The following is a 21,324-nucleotide window of genomic DNA, read 5'->3' on the forward strand; positions in this document are numbered from 1 at the left end:
CACTATTGTCGTAGGAGTGCAGTCAGTTAATAAACGTACATTATTGAGCTGAGCGCCTGCTCGGCATGAGGCAAAATGCACAGGTTTTAGCCTTGGGTAGTTGATGGGAAAGGGTGTCACTTATTCATAGAGACGGGAGACGCAAGAAGAAGTGCATTTCTCGGAGGAGGTGATTGCATTCGCGTTGGATGTGCTGCACTTGCGGTCTATGGCGGTGTCCGGGAAAGAGTAGGCTTTACGGGGTCTGGAGTTCAGCGAGGACAGGTCGGGACTGGAGATTTGGCGTGTCGTTGACAACTGAAGCCACAGGAGGGACTGAAATAGGCCAGGGGTAGCATGAGTCTCTCGGCTGCCGGGAACAGGGATGACACACACCTTCCCACATACATTTTTTTCTATTTCCCTTAAGGGCTTGCCGTCATCACACAGAACACCCTAAAAATCGACGGCTACCAAAGAATACTTTTTTATTACCCACAGCTCCTCCCCTCTCCCCGGGATTGCGTAAGAGAGGCTAAAAGCCCCCACTTCCACCGGGGTGGGCCTCCACGGCGATGACGTCACCGCGGGGCGGGGTATATGGCGGCCCCGCCCCCGGCGCCAGGAGGCCTTGCGAAGGGTCAGACGGAACCCAGTGGTTGCCACCCAGCCCCAGGGCGCTTCCTTCCTCCTGCCAGCAGGCATCAGGCCAGCTGGAGCAGGCGGCGCTCGGCCAACAAGCCCTGGGTACGGTTGTAGACGTCCTCCAGAGTGCCCGCCGCCTGGGCCAGCGCAGCCCGCGCCTCTGCCTCTTTGACCCCCGGACACGCCAGCTCGAGCAAGCGGCCGCGACCCGGGAAGGCGAGGAATGCGAGGTGGGCGGCCTGACGGACCAGCCAGGGGTGGTGCGGGGCCAGGGCCGTGCTGTAGGCGTCGCTGCACTGGGCGCCGGCGTCCGGGCCTCCGGGCGGCCCGGTTGCCACCCGGTGGAGGCAGAGCTGGGACCAGCGTAGCGCACGGTGCAGCAAGAGCATCGTTCGTGAACCCGGGTTCCGGGTCGAGTGCCGAGGGGCGACCCCGGGCCTCTCCCACGCCACCATGGTCGCCAGCGACGTGTAGTGAGCGGCCTCTGGACCGTGCACCAGAGCCTCGAGGACTGTCACTTTGGCGAAGGCCTCGCTTGTGGCGAAAGAGAAGACAGAGCCGAGGGGAGTTAGGAACCTGTATGTGTGCGATGGTGGGAAGGTTTGAGAGAGGGCGATGGTTCAGAAAGAGGCGGGGTCTGGATGGGGTAGGGAGACAACGAGCACTCACCTGACTAGCTCTCTCCACCCTGCCAGGTACTGCGACAACTCCACATCCCCTTTGGGGTTCAGACTGGCGCGAAACGGCCTCATTATGCGGCCCAGCATCCCGTGGGGGCTCAGACACTGAGGCTCTTCCCGTTCCAGGGATCCTGACTGTTGCTGGGCCTGGGGGTTAGATATGAGGCGGGGGGTGGGGGTGGGGGGGAGTGCAGAGCCCCTAGCTTGCAGGGTTCACCACGCCTCGCATTTGGGCTCTGAAGAAGTTATTGCTAAGGTCTAGCCAGTGTCCCTCCTGCTGTAACTCTCAGCTTCTGATGGGAGACGGGAGAGGAGAAGGAGGATCCACCTTTCATCAGATCCTCGGCCTGGTCCACTTCCCCTGCTCAGGGTCCTACCTGGAACTCCTAGTCCCAGCCCTGCCCAGAGAGTACCTGGAAAGGTGGTAGTCCTTTGGCAATGCAGGACTGGGTCCCGGATCGGCAGCCTGAGAGGGCGCCTGGAGGAGGCGAGACAGAGCAGTGAGGGCCTTAGGTTCTGAGGGCCTGGAGTCCCGGATTCCTCCTGGAGCAGGTGAGGGAAGGGGCCACTCACGAAGGCTCTGAGCCCAGAGATAAAGAAGCAGTAGCGTGAAGATAATGAGAGGGATTGCACTGCGTCCCCAGCACCGAGGGACCAGCCGAGACAGTGAGGTGACCCCCATGGCTGCTTCAGGGACCACTGCCCTTGCCAGCCCCTGGCTAGTCCTTGTCCCTCCGCCTTCAGGAGAGGAGAGAAGACTGTGGTGCTCTGAGGTGCAAAGTGTTAATAATTAACCTAGTAAGGCCCCCTCCCCTGTGCCCTTTGCCCCAAAGGGCAGCATCTGAGGGGTGAGGGACTGGATGAAGAGGATTTGGGGTTTTTAGTAGCAGTGACACGTCTCTATATTTCCCTTCCCTGAATGGCCAGGTTGTAGTGAGAGGTAGCCTGGGTATTGTGAAGAGAGGCTGAGGTCAGAACCAGTTCCCCCAATGAGCAATGGTGTGAGCCCTAGGTTGACTCTCTGCTTGAATTCCCTCCACAGTAAATTGAAGGTAATAATAGGTTCTTTTGCAAACTTCATGTGAGGATTAAATGCTATTATACGTGCAAACCTTGTAAATGGAAAAGCTTACCACAATTGCTCCATAAATCTTATCTATTAAGTTCAAGCATGGGGCACCTGGGATCCACGGAACACCCACTTCTAAGTTCTCTCTCCTATCCCCAGGGAATCTTAACTTGATCTGGATGCATGATGTCTTAATCATATACTTTAGGCTGTCTCCTTTTTTTTTTAATTAAAAAAAATTCTTTTTGTCTTTTTAGGGTTGCACCTGAGGCATATGGAAGTTCCCAGATTAGGGGTCAAATCAGAGCTGCAGCTGCCGGCCTACACCACAGCCACAACAAGGGCAGGTCAGAGCCAGGTCTGTGACCTACACCACAGCTCACAGCACTGCCAGATCTGTAACCCACTGAGGGAGGCCAGGGATCAAACCTAAGTCCTCATGGATACTAGTCAGGTTCCTTACTGTAGAGCCACAGTGGAAACTCCTAGGCTGTCTCCTTTTACATCTTTGAGGTTTAATTTTTTTTAAATCTCCAGATTGATGCCTGAATCATTCATCAAACCAATTTTTATTAACTACTTCCGCATGCCAGGCCTTGTACTAGGCTCCAAGAAGACAAATGTGCCTTTGCAGAGGTCAAGGTCCATTGGGAAATTTACCATCAGTCTGCCCTACTGAAATGTGAGCTCTGATGAAAAAAAGGGCCCTTCTTTTTTTTTTTTTCTTTTTTTCGCTATTTCTTGGGCCGCTCTTGTGGCATATGGAGGTTCCCAGGCTAGGGGTCAGATCGGAGCTGTAGCCACTGGCCTACGCCAGAGCCACAGCAACGCGGGATCCGAGCCGTGTCTACAACTTATACCAGAGCTCACGGCAACGCTGGAGCGTCAACCCACTGAGCAAGGGCAGGGACCGAACCCACAACCTCATGGTTCGTAGTCAGATTTGTTAACCACTGTGCCATGACGGGAACTCCCAAAAAGGGGCCCTTCTTGCTACCCTATTTATAGCACTTAGAATATTGCCTGGACCAAAACCCATTATTCCTAAATAAGTATATATGGGATAAACAAAGGAACTTATATGAGGGGCAGGCAAATCAGTGGTGGTACTCCATGCAAATTTGAGCCAGTTTGGTTTTTTTTCCCCTCAAATCAGGAGTCCACCTGGTGGTCATAGCGGGAAAAACATTCAGGGGAAGGATAAGGAAGCAAGAGAGGAAACATCTGCTTTCAGCCCCCTGTCCACAAGCTTAGAATTTTTCCTGTCTTTGTGCATTTTCTATATTTTCTTTTCTTTTCTTTTTTGTCTTTTTTAGGGCCACACCCGTGGCATATGGAACCCTCCTCCTGGATGGAGCCCTCCTTCTGGATACTAGTTGGGTTTGTTACCACTAAGCCACAACAGGAACTCCTGTGTACATTTTCTTTTTTTAAAAACGTTTTAAAATAAAGTATAGTTGACTTAAAATGTTGTGTCAATGCATATATATATTTCTTTTTAGGCCTGTACTTACAGCATATGGAGGTTTCCAGGCTAGTGGTCAAATCTGAGCTGCAGCTGCCTGCCTACCTCACAGCCACAGCAACAGAGGATCGGAGCCATGTCTACAACCTACACCACAGCTCATGGTAACTCCGGATCCTTAACTCTCTGAGCGAGGCCAGGGATCGAACCTGCATCCTTATGGATCCTCGTTAACTGTTGAGCCACAAAGGGAACTCCCTCAATGTACATTTTCTTTTGAGGGGGAGGGGTGTCCCAGAATCTCAAGGAGTTGGGGCTCCAGTCATTCACAAGATGTTTCCCAGCTGCCACAGGTCATGGATTCTTGCCCTGTCTCACTTTGATGTCCCTCACATCCTGGAGGTTCCTTGTCTGCTGGGATTCTGGAACCATCACTTCCATCCCTAGCGTGGGTTCCCCATCTCCCAGTGTTGGAACGTTTCCCAGCTTGTTAACTGTGACTTAGGCAAGTCCTTTGCCATTTTGCAGCCCCAGCTCCCTCATCTGCAAAATAGGAAGGATAATTCCCACCTCCTACAATTGTTGTATTGATTAAATAAAACCTGCCTGCAAAACACTACCCATGGAGTTGCCATTGTGGCTCAGCAGGTTAAGAATCCTGCTAGTATCTATGAAGATGCGGGTACGATCCCTGGCTTCACTCAGTGGGTTGAGGATGGGCATGGCTGCAAGTTGTGGCATAGGTTGCAGATGCCACAGGGATCCTGCCGTTACTGTGGCTGTGGCCATAGGCTCCAACTGGACCCCCACATGCCGCAGGTATGGCCCTAAAAATAAAACAAAACCAAGGAAAAAAAAAAAAAAAAAAAAACGCTAGCCACGATTCATGGAGTATACTTTGTAAAGGTTCTGTAGGTTAGTGGTTATTTGAGTCCCTCAGTTCTCGCTGCCCCTCCTCCTCTGGCGCTAGGAGCTTCCGATTCCTTGAGCAGAGAATCGAGTTGGTAGGCTTCCGGAGCGGATTAGTTTTGGGTGTCACTTAATCCCCGTGGCCCTTCCGCAATCCGAGCCCTTTCAGGAAGAGCGGTGGTATACACCTCTCGAAAGGGCTGGGGCTCACAGAGGCTGCGGGATGAAGCCGGGCACGGGAGCCAAGCTGCTGCTGCTGCTGCTGTGGGCGGCATGCGGCAAGTGCGCCAGAGCAGATGGGCCTAGCGGCTACACGTCGGTCATCGAGGTGACCAACGGGGGCCCCTGGGGCGACTGGGCCTGGCCCGAGATGTGTCCTGACGGATTCTTCGCCAGTGGATTCTCTCTCAAGGTAGGGGCTCAGGCCTAGGTCTCGGAGGGGACCCGAGAGCCGAGGATGGCAGTCTTCTGATTCATCCTCACCTCCCCTCTCGCTCGCCCAGGTGGAGCGCCCCCAAGGCATTCCCGGCGACGACACGGCTCTGAACGGGATCCGGCTGCACTGCGCCCGCGGGAATGCCGAGCTCAACACCCACGTGGTGGAGTCCCAGTCTGGAAGGTGGGGGGTAGGGACCGAGGATTCCCCCAGGGTGGGGGGATGCCTCACCCTCCGATACACACACCCCCTCCCAGCAGGCAGGTTCCTTCAGAGCTGTGGGGTGATTTAGCCCTGGGAAGCGGGTGCAAGTCCTCCCCGCCGCATCTCGGTCGTGGAGCCCCGGGCCTGGGTTGGGCTGGACGTGGGTAGGGGGCGCTCGCGGAGCCAGGGCGTCTCTGCTTCCCCCGCAGGTGGGGCGTGTGGAGTGAGCCACTGTGGTGTCCGGGGGGCGGCTTCCTGGTGGCCTTCTCGCTTCGCGTGGAAGCGCCCGTGACCCCCGGGGACAACACAGCTGCGAACAACGTGCGCTTCCGCTGCTCAGACGGCACGGAGCTGCAGGGGCCCGGCCTGGCCTGGGGAGAGTTTGGAGACTGGAGTGAGCCGTGCCCCAAAGGCGTGTGCGGCTTGCAGACGAAGATCGAGCGGCCCAGAGGCCTCCGCGACGACACCGCTATTAATGACGCACGCTTTTTCTGCTGCCGCAATTGACACCATCGCCGCCCTCTCCCAGCCCCAAGTCTAGTCCCGCCGCCGCTATTAAAACTCCTCTGTCCTGGCTGTGGTCTGGTCTGGGAAACTGCGTCTCCCCGTCTTCCTCCTTTCCTAGCATTGGCCCAGGCTCAGATTCAGGTTTGGTCTCAGGAGTCCATGCCAGGGTACTGAAAGTTACCGACCCACAGCTCAGAAAACAAAGAAACAAACAAAAAACAAACAAACACCTAAAAACAATTCTGGGAGCTTCTCTTTTGGCTCACTGTTCATGAAGCAGACTAGTACCCATGAGCCTGATCCAGGCTGTTGCCATGAGCTGTGGTGCAGGTTGCAGACATGGCTCAGATCCCATATGGCTGTGGCTGTGGTGTAGACCAGCAGCTGCAGCTTGATTTGACCCCTAGCCTGGGAACCTCCATATGCCGTGAGTGTGACCTAAAACTCAAAAAACAAAACAATACAAAAAAACTCTACCAAATTAGGTGACAACGCTATAATGCTTTAAGGAGTGCATTTCTAGCACATAAGAGGTTTAAGAGACGAATGTGTCTTTTCCATAGTTTTCCTCACCCTCCGGCCCCCAACTCAAACAGATGCTTTTCTGTTTACTGAGTCCTGCTGAGAATCTTTGTCATCGATGCCTTCTCTGCCTAGAAGCCCCCAGCTGTCCATGTGGTTAGCCCACCCACCAGATTTCCCCCCAATTTCTTTCTCAGACTGTATCTTATTTAAAAGTCCACCCATGAGTCAGTATCCCATTACTACTGCGTTTTATCTGTTTGTTCGTTTATTGATGCATCCACAGGCATAGGGAAGTTCCCAGGCTAGGGGTCCCACCCATGCCTCCACAGCAACCCAAAACACTGCAGAGACAACCCAGGATCCTTAATCCGCTGCAGCCACGGGGAACTCCTCTAGTGCCACTTTTAAAAGGTGTCCATCTTCTACTTCTGGAATGTTAAATTCTTTCAGAGCACAGACCTTGCCTGTCTTGTTTACACTGTGTTTCCAGCGCACCAACAGCTCAATAATTATTTATTAAGAAAACAGGCAGGGTGCAAGGGCTCCAAACATGAGAGCCCGGAGCTCCGATGTATCTGAAGGCCATCGGACCTTCCCTTTATAGGGCGCAATTAGAGACGCGGAAGAGAGCTCGTAGGAGTTTATTCCAGGGCGGGAGCGGGCCAGGTGGGTATCCAGGAGCAACAGACCAGGTCGGTGGAGTCTCACTGACCGGCGCCCTGCCGGAAAAGAGAAAGTGAGGATGCAGCCAGGGAGCAAACAGGCTTCCTCGGCAACTCCATCCCACACCGTCCCACCTCCTTCCTGCAATCGCCACAGAAGACACCAATGCACGCATTCACCAACTGCACCCCACACAGCAAGATCTCCAGGCACGAGGCGGCCACCAGCAGCGAGAAGAGCGTCACGTTCCAGTAGACCACACCGGGTGGCTCCACGCACAAGCTCCACTGGGTGCGGTTGAGCAGGTAAGAGCCTCTGCGGGGCGGGGCAGGATCACGTGAGAAACGGAGGCCACGTGCCGCCCCCCGCCCCTCCCGCCCGCGGCTTCCCGCCCCGCGCACGCGCAGAGAGGCATATGCCAAGGGATCGTTTGGCCCACGTGGAGGAAGCTGTCTTGAAGCCGAATCCTGCCGAAGTTTCCCGGTCCAGGTGGGAAAGGCAGGTGGGCAGAGGCAGAGAATGCGGCGAGTGAGCGAATGCAGGCTAAGCCTTACGCGGTCTCTTCGAAGTGGTAACCCCAGGAGTCGTTCATAAAGCATTTGGGTCCAGTTCGGAGCCCGGCTCCCGATACCGAGAGGCAGTAGATGGCACCCAGCATCCCGAACGCTGAGCAGAAGACCGAGCGCAGCATCTGGAGGCAGAATGCCAGGAGAGGTGAGTAGCGACGCCCCCTTCCCATTTCTGCAGCTACCTCGCACCCCTTATTACCCAGCTCATCTCCAGTCACGTTAAAAATACATCCTCCCCCCTCCAAAAAAATACATTTCCCTTCAAACCCTGGGGCTTGGAGTCCTGCTAACCCCGAGAGCCAGGGGCCGCAGGGGTTCTTGGGGGTTGTAGTCCGCTCTGGTTTAGGCCCACTGAAGCCTAAGTTGTGTGGGTGCGAGGTAGGGGTGAGGTGGTACCTGGGACGCAGGAGAGGAGCTCGTGAAGGTTTGAATTCTGCAGAGGGTCCAGCCAAGGCTTTAGGTGTGATTCTTCAAAGACCAGTTTAAGGCCAGTGCCTTTTTTTTTTTTTTTTTTTTGCCTTTTAGGACCCTATCTGGCACATGGAGGTTCCCAGGCTAGGGGTCAAATCAGAGCTACAGCCTCCCGCCTACACTACAGCCACAGCAATGGCAGATCTGAGCTTTGTCTGCGACCTACACCACAGCTCATGGCAACACCAGATCCTTAACCCACTGAGCAAGGCCAGGGATTGAACCCGCAACCTCACGGTTCCTAGTCAGATTTGTTTCCACTGGGCCACGACAGGAACTCTGTGCCGTCCTAATTTGGATCTTACCCTGCAGCGATTTCCACAGCAGCCTGTACCACAACAGCCTTTGCCGCCTGCTCGAACAGCAGCGATTCCCGGACACAGTACCTGTGGGAGGAGAGTCAATGTCATAGTGAGTCCCCCAGGCCCCCAACTTGCACCAGGGCTTCCCTCCTCCTCGAATCTGCCTGTGATGCCTTCAGCCCTTTGGACTAGAGGAAGACCTTATCTCTGCTTCTCCTGGAGCTCTGTGGGGCTCTGCCTGAAATGTATCTTTGTGTGCCTCCTTATCTCTGTCTAGATCGTAGCCTCCAGGAGAGTAGGGCCTAATATCATTATATCCCCCAGAAATCGTATAGCAGGTGCCCGACTGAATAAGAGTTAGGAGGCTCACTTCACCCTCCATGAAATGATTCATCTCTCTGGATCTCAGTTTTGTCCTCTGTAAAATGGGCCTCCATACTTCTCAGGGCTGTTCTCTGGATATGCTGAAGTGACAGGTTGACTTGATATCAAGACTGGCTCAGAGTAAATGGTCAAAAACTATAAAGTCCCTCGGGAGCAGAAGAGAAGAGAGGTGTTGGCGTGTCTGGTGAAGTAAGATTATGGTGCAAGGTGGAGGAGATTGTTTGTGAAGAGTCTGATGGGGAGAGTAGGAAACCCCAAGAATACAATCCCGGTCCTCTCCCTGTGGCCTCACACACAGAGCCCATCCCCCTCCTAGGGCATCAGCTGTTCCCTCTAATAGTCGCCTCCTTAATTGATGCCCTGGAATTAAAATCTCATTGCCTGAAGGGTATGTTCTTTGGAATGTCTTGGTTTTATCTCACGTTCAGCCAGCCTCCTACTGACATCACAATTTATTCCCCCCAATTCATCTCCCTTTGACCCTCTTGTCTCCATCAGTGGAAATATCCTCCAGGTCGCCCACGCCTGAACTTGAATTTTCCACTCCCAGCCAGACCTCAAGTCCTCGTGACTTTTCCTTCAGTGGCTCTTGAATCTGCCAGTCCTTTCTTCTTCCCACAGTCAAGCCCCAGTCACCTCCCACGAGAAGGATCTGCTCAACCTCCCTCTAGTTTTCCGTATCTCTTGCCCTGTGCCAGCTCCATCCTACATTGCTACCACCAGACTAAATTTAGCTTTCACCTGATTTTTTCCCTGATCCAGTCCTTTAGGGGCTTCTCAACGAGTAGCCCACCAAGACTGAACTCTAGGAAGGGTTCGAGGCTCCTCACTTTGGCTCTAGCCTTAACTTGCACCAGACCAGGCTCTTTGTCTCTCTCCCACCTCTGGAATTCCATAGCTGTCTGGGGCTTTGCCTCCCTGTCTGCCTTGTCTGGCTCACCCCAACAAGGCAGCGATTTAGTCTTCTCTGAGGGAGGGGCTGAGAGTTTGCGTTCTGTTTTATCTCCCTCAGCAAACTACAGAAACACCTGCAGAACTGAATGAACTTTCCATCAGACACTCCTCCCTCTTCCATGTCTCAGGGCAGGTCTAGGGCCAGTGCTGGCCCCATTGCCTTGCCTCTCTGCTTGCATCACTTACTCAGAAGCGCCTGGATTCAGAGACACGTGGAATTTGGATTTACCAATTTTGAATGGCCTATGTGCCATTTTTACTTTGCTAGCCAAAATGCTGGTTTCCTTTTGTTGTTTGAGCTCCTCTGTCTTGCTCTCTGCTGTCTCCCCACTTCACGGAAAAGAGAAGGGTAATTATAAAACAGGAGGAGTTCCTGTTGTGGCTTATTGGTAGCCAACCTAACTAGTATCCATGAGGACTTGGGTTCAAGCCCTGGCTCCACTCAATGGGTTTAGGATCTGGCATTGCCGTGAGCTGTGCTATAGGTTGTAGATGCAGCTCAGATCCTGCATCCCTGTGGCTGTGGTGTAGGCCGGCAGCTGCAGCTCCGATATGACCCCTAGCCTGGGAACTTCCATATGCCAAGGGTGCGGCCCTTAAAAAAACGAGAGAAAACAAAAACCAGGAGGAAACACTGAGTTTACAGCTTGAATCTATTTACTTTTCTCCATATCCACGGCTACTGGCCTCATCCAAGCCACTGTCATCTCCCCTGGACAACCGCAGGAATCTCAGTTGTGTCCTTCTGCACCACTGCTGATGTCCTCCTGTGCACACTGCATCTGCACCCAGCAGCCAGAGAATCCTCTTTTTTTTTTTTTTTCATTTTTTAGGGCCACATCTGCAGCATGTGGAAGTTCCCAGGCTAGGGGTTGAATCAGAGCTACAGCTGCTGCCCTACACCACAGCCACAGCGACGCCAGATCCGCCAGATCCAAGCTGTGTCTGCGACCTACACCCCAGCTCACAGCAATGCCGGATCCTTAACTCACTGAGCGAGGCCAGGAATCGAACCTGTGTCCTCATGGATACAGGTTGGGTTTGTTACTGCTGACCCAAGGTGGGAACTCCCATTGGGATCTTCTTAGACCCAACGGGATGGGGAGCAACTACAACTCTCATACTTGCTGATGGGAACACGATTGGTCTATGCACTTCAGACAACTCTGCTAATATCTGTTAACGCCAAACATTTACATACTTTGAGAATCAGCAGTTTTACTCCTAGGTATACATCCAAAAGAAATGCAAACATACGTTCCCCTAAAGACATTTGCAGGAACGTTTATAGAACATTATCTGGACAAAACCCAGCAGATGTCCAACAGTAATAGGATGTTCAAATAAATTGTGGTGCTAGTCACACAGTGGGATGCATAAGAAATAACAAACTTGGAGTTCCTGTCGTGGCGCAGTGGTTAACGAATCCGACTAGGAACCATGACGTTGCGGGTTCGATCCCTGCCCTTGCTCAGTGGGTTAAGGATCCGGCGTTGCCGTGAGCTGTGGTGTAGGTCGCAGACGCGGCTCGGATCCCGCGTTGCTGTGGCTCTGGCGCAGGCTGGCAGCTACAGCTCCGATTAGACCCCTAGTCTGGGAACCCCCATATGCCACAAGAGCGGCCCAAGAAATGGCAAAAAAAAAAAAAAAAAAGAAATAACAAACTAGGAGTTTCCATCGTGGCCCAGCGGAAACAAATCTGACCAGCATCCGTGAGGACACAGGTTTGATCCCTGGCCTTTGCTCAGTGGGTTAAGGATCCTGTGTTGCTGTGAGCTGTGGCGAAGGTTGAAGATTCAGCTTGGGTTTGACATTGCTGTGGCTCTGGTGTAGGCCGGTGGCTACAGCTCCGATGAGACCCCTGGCCTGGGAACCTCCATATGCCTTGAGTGTGGCCCTAAAAAAAAGAAAAAAACACACACCAAAAAAAAAAAAAAGAAAAACTACAACAACATGTAATACTGTGTATGAACCTTACAAACATTACATTGAGCTCAAGAAGCCAGAGCAAAAATGCTCACTCTGTATGATTCCATTTATATAAAGTGCTGAAGAGGCAAACCTAACCTAGGGGTGGAAGTCAGGGGTTCTTGTCGGTGTGGGGTAGGGCCTGGTGGGAGGCATGTCTGGAATTCTAGTAAGGCTCTGTACCTTGATCTGCATGCCCAGCACCCGGGTGTGTTCCCTTTGTAAAAATTTGCTGAGCTGTGTATTAAGAATCTGGGCACTTGTTTGAATGACTTAAATAAAAAGCTCCCAGACAAGTTGAAAAATTTCCAAAAAAAGGTAAAAAGTCCTTCAAGGGTTGTCTGTGGACTTAGAATAAAGTTCGAATTCCTCACGGTGCCTTTCAAGGGTGTACTTGCTCTGGGCTCTGCCCGCCTCAGATCTCACCTCATCAAACCCCAGCCACACTGGCCGCCGGTCCTGTCCTCCGATGCGAGGGCCTCTTCCGGCCCGAGGCTTTGTACTTGCCTGTCTGCAATGCTGATTCTTTCTTTCCGTCTTTTGGGTCTCAGTTCAGAAATCAAGGCCTTCCTTGAAAATGCCTCCCACCTGCCCGAGGAGCTTTTTGTGACGGCATCCTGGCTCTGTTTCCTTGATGGTCTCTACTTTTATCTGAAATCATCTCGCTCCTTTATCTATTTTGTTCCCTATTAATCGAGGGCCTGTTACGTGCAAGGCACTGGCCTAGGCGCCTGGCACAGAGCAGCCAACGAAGCAGGCAGCGCTTCGTCTTGTGGGCCTTACATTTTTGCTCTCTTGATGCTGCGTGTCTGCCCGGCAGAAGCACCAGCTTCAGGGAGAGTAGGGGCCTGGCCTGTGTCCTCGCGGTGCACACTTGAGAAAGCCTCCTCCAGAGTGGCTCGGGGCGTGGAGGGGAGGAGGGCCGCCGGGGACGAGCATGTGGGGGGGCCGTGACTCCTGGGGGTCCTCCCAGGAGCAGGCTGGTGAGATGGTGGTGGTGGTTCAGGCTGGAGAAGGGGTCCGATGTGACCCCACGTGAGGCCGCGGGTCTGGGAGGAGTGTGCCGTCTCAGAGAGTTGAGATGGGAGCTACAGAGTGGGGTCCAACAGCCATAAATCCATGCAGGAGGGGGACTGGGGGAAAAGACCCGGACGGGAATGGGGGTGCTGCGTAAGAAGAAGAGGAAGCCCCACGTAGCTGACCGTGTGTGGCCTGCAGAAGGGGAGGCACCCCTTGAATTTCATGTCATTCTGAGAAGTGGGGACTGTGCTGGAGACAGTTTTTGTCTTCATGCCAGGGAGATATTAAACTCACTCGACCTTCTAGAAAATTCCCCTAAATGGGGAGGGGAGTGGGGAATGGGGGTGAGCATATCCAGGAAATCTGCATCTCCCCTTCCCCCGCTTCTCCTGACAGGTCCTGGTCTCCAGGAAACCATGGGGGCCCCTTCTCCACTCTACAGACCCGGGTCCTGAGTTTATCCGTAGCGCCTGGCGCAGAGTGGCCATCCAGAAATGTGGGCTGAGGGTGAAGGGACATGGAGGTGGGGGAGGTGACACTGAGCTGACAGGTAGAATGACTGCTCCGAGACCTCACTGCCTGGCTCCAGGTACTGTCACTGCGCACACATACCCCCAAGCTCATTATTATCTTGGCCTGATAACCTCCCACACAGCCAGCTGCTCCTTCTGCCTCAGCCCTTGCAGGGAGGTGTCCCCAGCACCTGCTCCGCAGTGGGGACAGGGAAGGGACAGGTAGGACGTACCCCCTGCCCAGAAGGGAGAACTGTTCAGAGCCGTGAGGCTCCTTCCTTCTGGTTCCCGCAGACATTCAGCTCAGGACTCTCAGACCCTTCTAGAACTTCCCTTATTAAGTGCTCAGCATTTGGGGGCAGACTAGGCGGCCTCTAGGCCCCCACCAAGCCCCTGCCTCCCTTTCCCGGCAGCCCAACTTCTCCCTCTCCCGCTCCCTCCTGTTCAGAACCCTGGAGAGCGGCCCGCGGCCCCCCAGGCTTCTCACCATCAGGCCCCCGCCGATGAAGCCAGCCATGAGCCAGACTTGCAAGCTGAGGTGGTCCTTGGTCCAGGTGGTCTTCGCATTGGGCACCAGCAGGAGGGCGTTGGCCACGATGCAGACCAGGGAGAGGGGGATGAGGGAGAGCCCCACAAAGCGGGCACACTTTCCCGTGCACATGGCGAGGTGCCTGCGAAGGACAGGCAGCGAGTGAAAGTGAGCCTCAGGTTCCCAAGTCCAGAGGGAAAAAACAAGCCTGGAGCAAAGGTCGCGAGGAGGTGTGGCCGGCCTGGCAGTAGCTGATGATAAGGGACGGAGACGTGGGGCTGCTGCAGAGACACAGGCGCAGGGGAGGACCTGCAGGTGCAGGGGAGGACCTGGGGGAGCTTGACACACAGAGGAAGTTAGTTGCCTGGGTCAGCCTGTTCCTCATTTTCTGCACACACCTCTCCTCTGGCCCTCTGTCAGCTCCCTACCTGCTTTGAGACTTAGCCAAGCCCCTTCACTGTCTTTAAGTCTCAGTTGCCTCATCTGTGTGAAGCGTATAAGGGATGCTACTTGGCTCTCGGGCTGGTGTTGAGGGTTCAGTCAGTCAAGGTGAAAAGCATTTTTTTTCTTTTTTCTTTTTTCTTTTTTATACTCTAATTAAAAAATTTATTTTTTATCATATGTGTAGTTGTATAATGATCATAACAATCCAGTTTCACAGGATTTCCATCCCACAACCCAAGCACATCCCCCCACCCCCCAAACTGTCTCCTCCGGAGACCGTAAGTTTTTCAATGTCTGTGAGTCAGCATCTGTTCTGCAAAGAAGTTCAGTCTGTCCTTTTTTCAGATTGCACATGTCAGTGAAAGCATTTGATGTTGGTGTCTCATTGTATGGCTGACTTCACTTAGCATGATAGTTTCTAGGTCCATCCATGTTGCCAAAAATGCTGGTATTTTGTTCTTTTTAATGGCTGAGTAATATTCCATTGTGTATATGTACCACATCTTCTTGATCCACTCCTCTGTCGATGGACATTTAGGTTGTTTCCATGTCTTGGCTATTGCAAAATAGTGCTGCAGTGAACACTGGAGTACATGTGTCTTTGCGAGTCGTGGTTTTCTCTGGGTAGATGCCCACGAGTGGGATTGCTGGATCAAGTGGTGATTCTATTTTCAGTTTTCTGAGGAATCTCCATACTGCTTTCCACAGTGGTTGCACCAGTTTACAACCCCAACAGTGTGCTAGGGTTCCTTTTCCTCCACACCCTCTCCCGCACTTACTGTTTGTAGACTTTTGGATGATGGCCATTCTGGCTGGTGTAAGGTGGTACCTCATCGTGGTTTGGATTAGCATCTCTCTGATAATGAGTGATGTTGAACATCTTCTCATGTGTTTTTTGGCCATCTGTATGTCTTCTTTGGAGAACTGTCTGTTTAGATCTTCTGCCCATTTTTCGATGGGGTTTTGATTTTTGGTATGGAGCTGCAGAAGGTGTTTATAAATTTTGGAGATTAATCCCTTGTCGGTCGATTCACTTGCAAAGATTTCCTCCCATTCTGTGGGTTGTCTTTTTGTGTTGTCTAGGGTTTCCTTTGCTGTGCAGAAACTTTGAAGTTTGATTAGGTCCCATTTGTTTATTTTTGTTTTTGTTGTCAATACTCTGAGAGGTGGGTCTGAGAAGATGTTGCTGTCGTTTATGTCAGAGAGTGTTTGGCCTGTGTTTTCCTCTAGGAGTTTGATAGTGTCTGGGTCTTTGATAGTATCTAGGTCTTTAATCCATCTGGAGTTTATTTTTTGTGTATGGTGTTGGGGAGTGTTCTACTTTCATTCTTTTCCATGTGGCTGTCCAGTTTTCCCAGCACCACTTATTGAACAAGCTGTCCTTTCAGCATTGCATATTCTTGCCTCCTTTGTCACAGATTAGTTGGCTGTAGGTGCGTGGGTTTAATTCTGGGCTTTCTGTCCTGTTCCACTGATCTATATGTCTGTCTTTGTGTCATTACCATACGGTTTTGATGACTGTTGCTTTGTAGTATAGTCTGAAGACCGGGAGCCTGATTCCTCCAGCTCCATTTTTTCTTTTTCAGGATGTTTTTGGCTATTGTGGATCTTTTGTGCTTCCAAACAAACTTTAAAATATTTTGTTGAAGTTCTGTGAAAAATGTCCTTGGTAATTTGATAGGGATTGCACTGAATCTGTATATTGCCTTAGGTAGTATAGTCATTTGGATAATATTAACTCTTCCAGTCCACAGGCATGGTGTATCTTTCCATCTATTTGTGTCATCTTTGATTTCTTTCATCAATCAGTCAAGGTAAAAAGCGTTTTTTTTTCTTTTCCTTTTTTTTTCTTTTTGCCTTTTCTAGGGCTGCTCTCATGGCACATGGAGGTTCCCAGGCTAGAGGTCAAATCTGACCTGTAGCTGCCAGCCTACTCCAGAGCCACAGCAACTTGGGATCCGAGCTGCATCTGTGACCTACACCACAGCTCACAGCAACGCCGAATCCTTAACCCCCTGAGTGAGGCCAGGGATCGAACCTGCAACTTCATGGTTCCTAGTCGGATTCATTAACCACTGAGCCACAATGGGAACTCCTGAAAAAGTGTTTGTAACCAAGGATGCACCAAGCCAATGTACAGTGGCCTCATTGTTTCTATCAGTACCACAGAGTGGGTTCCACCTAGAAGGAAACTATGAAGATGGTGGGGGATACTCGTCCTTTTGTTTCTTCTTGTCAGGGTCTGTTTATTGAACCTTCCTCCTGTTAAGGCCACCACCTGTCTCTCTGGATGGGCTCTCGACTGAGGTCTGATTGATTAAAGCGCCCATCTCCCAGCCTTCATGTTTGATTCAGTGATGGCCACTTGATCCAAGCCATTCTCATGAGAACCCATTTCTGGTTTTGTTGTTGGCAATCTAAGGTCAGAGAAGTTGTGTTTTTGCTGCGGTGCTTGCAGTTGCTGGGGGCACATTGTTGCCTGCCTACTGAAGAGTGAAGTCAGTCTAGAGGAAAGAACAATCAAGAGATGGAGAGAGGAGTTCCTGCTATAGTGCAGTGGGTTAAGGATCTGGTATTGTCTCTACAGTGACATGGGTTCAATCCCTGGCCTGGTGCAGTGGGTGAAGGATCCGGTGTTGCTGCAGCTGTAGTTTGGATTTGATTCCTGGCCTGGGAAATTCCATATGCCCCTGGTGGGGAAAAAAAGGAGGGTGGAGAGATGGAGAGAGACTAGGTCTTGATGACATCATTCAAACTGCTAGATCCAGCTATGCCTGAAGTCCTTGGAAAGGTTTGATGAAATGAACCCTTTTAAGTTGTGTTTCTGTCAATCGCAGTGTAAAGACTCTTTTTTTGATATAGAGATGAATTCATTAAGCCATTGCCGTGGACAGGGCTTTGTGCCAGAGAACACAGGGGTCCTCATTTGTCTGTGCGAGACCCAGATAATGGGCTTTGGGAGCAAAAAGGAGCATGAAGGCCCAAGTAGAATGTAGTGGTGCCACTGGAGAGAGAAGGGTGGCAGGAAGTGCCACAGGGCTTCAGAGGACCTTCCAGGAGAATGTCGAATGGCAGGTGATATCCAGCCAGTGGCCCCTGAGGTGGCTTGTCCCAGCAGCCCACTTACACCACTACAGAGATATGGAGAATGGCAAAAACCTGCCACTCAGAGTGCCAGAATATGGAAGGGACGCCTGCTATTTATAATACGGGAGCTACACAGAAAAATCTATGAGTTTATGTCTTGTATCAGAGGATACCTGAAAAAAAAGAAATACTTCGAATCTCCCCCAACTGTCTGCCTCTGACTCATACACAGTTATTGTGATAACGGATATTTGGTTTTGCTTCTGTTGTATTTTTTAGTGCCCGAACATTTTTTTCCATGGTGTTTCTGATGTCTCTCTTAAAAAAAAAAAAAAGTTTTAGGAGTTCCTTTGCGGTGCAGTGGGCTATTGTCACTGCAGCTTCTTGGGCTGTTGCTGTGGTGCAGCTTCGATCCCTGGCCCAGGAACTTTCACATGCTATGGGCACAGACAAAAAAAATTTTTTTTTAAGTTTCATTAAAGTATAGATGATTTGCAATGTTGGGATAATTCCTGCTGTACAACAAAGTGATTTAGTCATAATATACATAAATCCTTTTTTTTTTTCAGATTCTTTTTTCATCTGTTTGTTTCTGATGTCTCTTTGTATTAAATTTTCTGTCTATTTTCATGAAAGTTTTGACATCCTCCGGTGTTTTAGAAGTCACATTTTAGAGTTCCCGTTGTGGCGCAGTGGTTAACGAATCCAACTAGGAACCATGAGGTTGCCGGTTCAATCCCTGCCCTTGCTCAGTGGGTTAAGGATCCGGCGTTGCTGTGAGCTGTGGTGTAGGCCGGCAGCTACAGCTCCGATTTGACCCCTAGCCTGGGAACCTCCATATGCTGCGGCAGTGGCCCAAGAAATGGCAAAAAGACAAAAATAAATAAATAAATAAATAAATAAAAACGGCACATTTTAAATCCTGGTAGTGGGTGCTTGTAAGTGTTGCAGAAATATTCTTGAACTTGTCACCCTGCCTCTTTCTTTTTTTATTTTTTTGCTTTTTAGGGCTGCACCCACGGCATATGGAGGTTCCCAGGCTAGGGGTTGAATTGGAGCTGCAGCTGCCAGCCTGCACCACAGCCACAGCAACACAGGATCCAAGCTGTGTCTGCGACCTACACAACAGCTCATGGTAACGCCGGATCCTTAACCCACTGAGTGGGGCCAGGGATTGAACCCACAACCTCATGCTTCCTGGTCCGATTCGGTTCCCCTATGCAGCAATGGGAACTCCATCACCCTGCCTCTTTCTGAGATGCCTCAGACTGCCTGTCATCCCAACAGCCTCCTGTGAGGGGTTTTGTATAGAAGGTTCGCCATGCTTAGCTTTATAGCTTATGGCTATCTGACCAGGTGATCCTAGGATAAACATGGAACTGTTCGCTCCCGTTACTCAGTCCTCCGTCTCATCTCGTAGTCCCTCCTACTAGAGGTAGATTGTACCTGCCAGCATACGGACACACTGGAATATGAGCAGAGTGGACAATATCCCAGTTCTGGACCTCAGTCTTAAGAGACACTGTGTGCTGCCACTCGACCTCTTGTGCCACATCATTGCCATGGAAGAACATGCCCCAATTAGCCCACAGGTGAAAGAAGGGGGAAGATGCAAGAAAGAAGCCCCGAGGTCTTTCCTTGGGGCGGCGTGAGAGCAGAGAGCACCTGTGGTGGCTGGAGTCATGGCGGGACAGGTGTTTAGAAAGTGTCGTCCTCTCTTTGACCGAGTATTAGGTGAAAGAAGGGCAGCTGAAACGGTAACCAAAGGAAGCATTGTGCTTCCAGAAAAATCTCAAGGAAAAGTCTTGCAAGCGACATAGTAGCTGTTGGATCGGGCTCTAAAGGAAAGGGTGGAGGGATTCAGCCAGTCGGCATGAAAGACGGAGATAAAGGTCTTCTGCCAGAATTTGGAGGCACCAAAGTAGTTCTGGATGACAAGGATTATTTCTTATTTAGAGATGGTGACATTCTTGGAAAATAGGTAGACTGAAATAAGTCACTGTCGAAATGGCGTCACATGAAGCTGCCCCTTTCCACTGAAGTTCTGAGATCTTTTCATCCTATAAATAATTTCCATGTCTGTCTTTTATAATAAGCTAATGCTATCCAAACTGATGACATCCAGTGTTTCTAAAATTTATTTTCACTGTACTGATATAGACATTTCCAACTAAAAATATATAAATGAAAAAAAAAAAAACAGAAACAAAAAACAAGGAAGAGGCCTTGATCAGATCCCAGCCTACATCCACTGACCTCCAACCAAGCCATACATGTATGAATGAAATACATGCTTACATGTTGTAGGCCACTAAGACTTCGTGGGATTTTTTTTGTTCCACAACAATAGCTGACTGACACAGACTCCATTATCCAGGTCACAGATGATTGATCTGAGAATGAATACCTGACCCAAAAGGAAGCCAGAGACCTGTGGGTGAGAACTCTGCCCAAGAGAGGTATGTGCCCTCATTGAATGAGGGCTGATCAATGAGCTGGATCCGCATCCTTGGGAAAGTTGACGGCAAGACAACCTGAGAGAGTCATTCGAGGGGAGGGTGGCCCAGAACAGAGAGAAGTATGAAATCTGGGAGTGAGCAAAAGCCACAAGGCAACTGCATCAGTAAATAAACAGAAGCCATAGGAAGAGAATTGCGCAGAGAACATTCAGAAACAGTGCAATACAATAGCCAGGACATGGAAACAACCTAAATGTCCATCGACAGAGGAGTGGATACGGAAGATATGGTACAGACACACAATGGAATATTACTCAGCCATTAAAAGGAAAGACATAATGGCATTTGCAGCAACATGGATGGGACCTAGAAATTATCATGCTGAGTGAAGTCAGTCGGACAATGAGACACCAACCTCATAAGCTATCCCTTACATGTGGAATCTAAAAAAAGGACACAATGAACTCCTTTGCAAAACAGATACTGACTCACAGACTTTGAAAAACTTATGGCTTCCGAGTGGGATAGGTTGGAGGGGTGGGGGGATGTGCTGGGAATTCGGGATGGACATGCTATAAAATTGGGTTGTGATGATCCTTGTACAACTATAAATGTGATAAAATTCATTGAGAAAACAACAACAACAACAAACCAGTGCAGGAGGAAGAAGCACAAGGGCTGGGAAGTAGAAGGTCCGTGGTGAGGCGGACGACAGAGGGTTCTGCTGAGTCACTGGAAGTGCTGTGGAGACGCTGATGTAGCTGTCACGCCCGCTAGCGGGCCTCCTCAGTGCAGGCCTGGGGATGGAATTCGGCTTTCGTCCCTGGGGACAGGGAGTGGAGCCACGAGCTGCATGTCCGTCTACAAGTTCATCAGCCCTGAGTCTGAGAGATTCTAAAAAACTGCATCAAAACAAGGGAAAGGGCACATCATCTTGGAGACTGACAGAAAGAAACAGAACCCTTGAGAAATATTTACTCTGGGGTTTGGAAGGAATTTTTAGGAAGGGTTTCACTAGAAGTAGAAGCAGAGTGACGTTCCCTTGTGGCACAATGGAAGAAGGATTCAGTGTCACTGTGTCGGTGTGGGTCGCTGCTGCGGTGTGGATTCAGTCCCTGGCTCAGGAACTTCCACCACAGTCGAGGCAAAAAAAAAAAAAAAAAAGGTAGGAGCAGAGTGCTTTAAGAAACAAAAGGCTGAGATGAAAAGGCACCAAGGTGTGTTGGGGGAGAAAGAATTGCCTGGAAACTCACAATGTACCCAGAGGGAGTTCCCTTTGTGGCTCAGCAGGTGAAGAACTTGATTAGTATTCACGAGGATTTGGGTTTGATTCCTGGCCTCGCTCAGTAAGTTAAGGATCCAGTTTTGCCATGAGCTGTGGTGTAGGTTGCAGACCTGACTCGGATCTCGCATGGCTGTGGCTGTGGTGTAGGTGGGCAGCTGCAGCTCTGAGTTAGCACCTAGCCCAGGAACTTCCATACGCAACAGCTTCGGCCCTAAAAGCAAAAACAAAAACAAAAACAAAATGCACACAGAGAACTAA

General features: G+C 50.9%; 3 protein-coding genes, 1 long non-coding RNA gene and 1 pseudogene across 5 annotated transcripts; 3 read left to right on the plus strand and 2 right to left on the minus strand.

The window, feature by feature from the left end:
- Positions 1-683: 683 nt before the first annotated feature.
- On the minus strand, positions 684-2,052 carry GLTPD2 (glycolipid transfer protein domain containing 2). The gene is given in 4 exon segments (XM_047758676.1): positions 684-1,200; positions 1,294-1,451; positions 1,718-1,788; positions 1,791-2,052. Coding segments are annotated over 4 exon segments (942 nt in total). The 5' UTR covers positions 1,987-2,052.
- A 2,763-nt stretch (positions 2,053-4,815) lies between these two features.
- On the plus strand, positions 4,816-5,963 carry VMO1 (vitelline membrane outer layer 1 homolog). The gene is made up of 3 exons (XM_047757438.1): positions 4,816-5,159; positions 5,251-5,366; positions 5,597-5,963. Exons 1-3 carry the CDS (start codon positions 4,971-4,973, stop codon positions 5,892-5,894), a joined length of 603 nt encoding a protein of 200 aa, XP_047613394.1. The 5' UTR covers positions 4,816-4,970; the 3' UTR covers positions 5,895-5,963.
- A 708-nt stretch (positions 5,964-6,671) lies between these two features.
- TM4SF5 (transmembrane 4 L six family member 5) lies at positions 6,672-14,127 on the minus strand. Of its 2 annotated transcripts, XM_047758786.1 has the most exons (5): positions 13,750-14,127; positions 8,428-8,508; positions 7,637-7,773; positions 7,217-7,397; positions 6,672-7,138 (listed from the first exon to the last, which is right to left on the minus strand). In XM_047758786.1, exons 1-5 carry the CDS (start codon positions 13,921-13,923, stop codon positions 7,124-7,126), a joined length of 588 nt encoding a protein of 195 aa, XP_047614742.1. In that variant the 5' UTR covers positions 13,924-14,127; the 3' UTR covers positions 6,672-7,123. The 2 variants fall into 2 exon arrangements, with proteins under 2 accessions (XP_047614742.1, XP_047614741.1); XM_047758785.1 differs by having other exon boundaries at positions 6,672-7,397.
- Positions 7,300-9,199, plus strand: LOC125115050 (uncharacterized). Its single transcript, XR_007131970.1, has 2 exons — positions 7,300-7,796; positions 8,435-9,199. It is a non-coding gene; the product is annotated as an uncharacterized LOC125115050 (long non-coding RNA).
- Positions 14,128-19,004: 4,877 nt separating the features above from the next.
- Positions 19,005-19,312, plus strand: LOC125115216 (10 kDa heat shock protein, mitochondrial-like; annotated as a pseudogene).
- Positions 19,313-21,324: the final 2,012 nt, after the last annotated feature.

This window comes from Phacochoerus africanus, chromosome 14 (assembly GCF_016906955.1).
Source record: "Phacochoerus africanus isolate WHEZ1 chromosome 14, ROS_Pafr_v1, whole genome shotgun sequence".
NCBI lineage: Eukaryota > Metazoa > Chordata > Mammalia > Artiodactyla > Suidae > Phacochoerus > Phacochoerus africanus.

Coding starts and splice junctions, on each gene's coding strand:
- TM4SF5 (XM_047758785.1), bottom strand. CDS start 13,923: ATGTGCACGGGAAAGTGTGCCCGCTTTGTGGGGCTCTCCCTCATCCCC. Junction 7,774..8,427: donor GCTGTGGAAATCGCTGCAGG/GTAAGATCCAAA, acceptor TTCTGCCTCCAG/ATGCTGCGCTCGGTCTTCTG. Junction 7,398..7,636: donor TACCACTTCGAAGAGACCGC/GTAAGGCTTAGC, acceptor CCCGCCCCGCAG/AGGCTCTTACCTGCTCAACC.
- VMO1 (XM_047757438.1), top strand. CDS start 4,971: ATGAAGCCGGGCACGGGAGCCAAGCTGCTGCTGCTGCTGCTGTGGGCG. Junction 5,160..5,250: donor CCAGTGGATTCTCTCTCAAG/GTAGGGGCTCAG, acceptor TCGCTCGCCCAG/GTGGAGCGCCCCCAAGGCAT. Junction 5,367..5,596: donor GTGGAGTCCCAGTCTGGAAG/GTGGGGGGTAGG, acceptor CTTCCCCCGCAG/GTGGGGCGTGTGGAGTGAGC.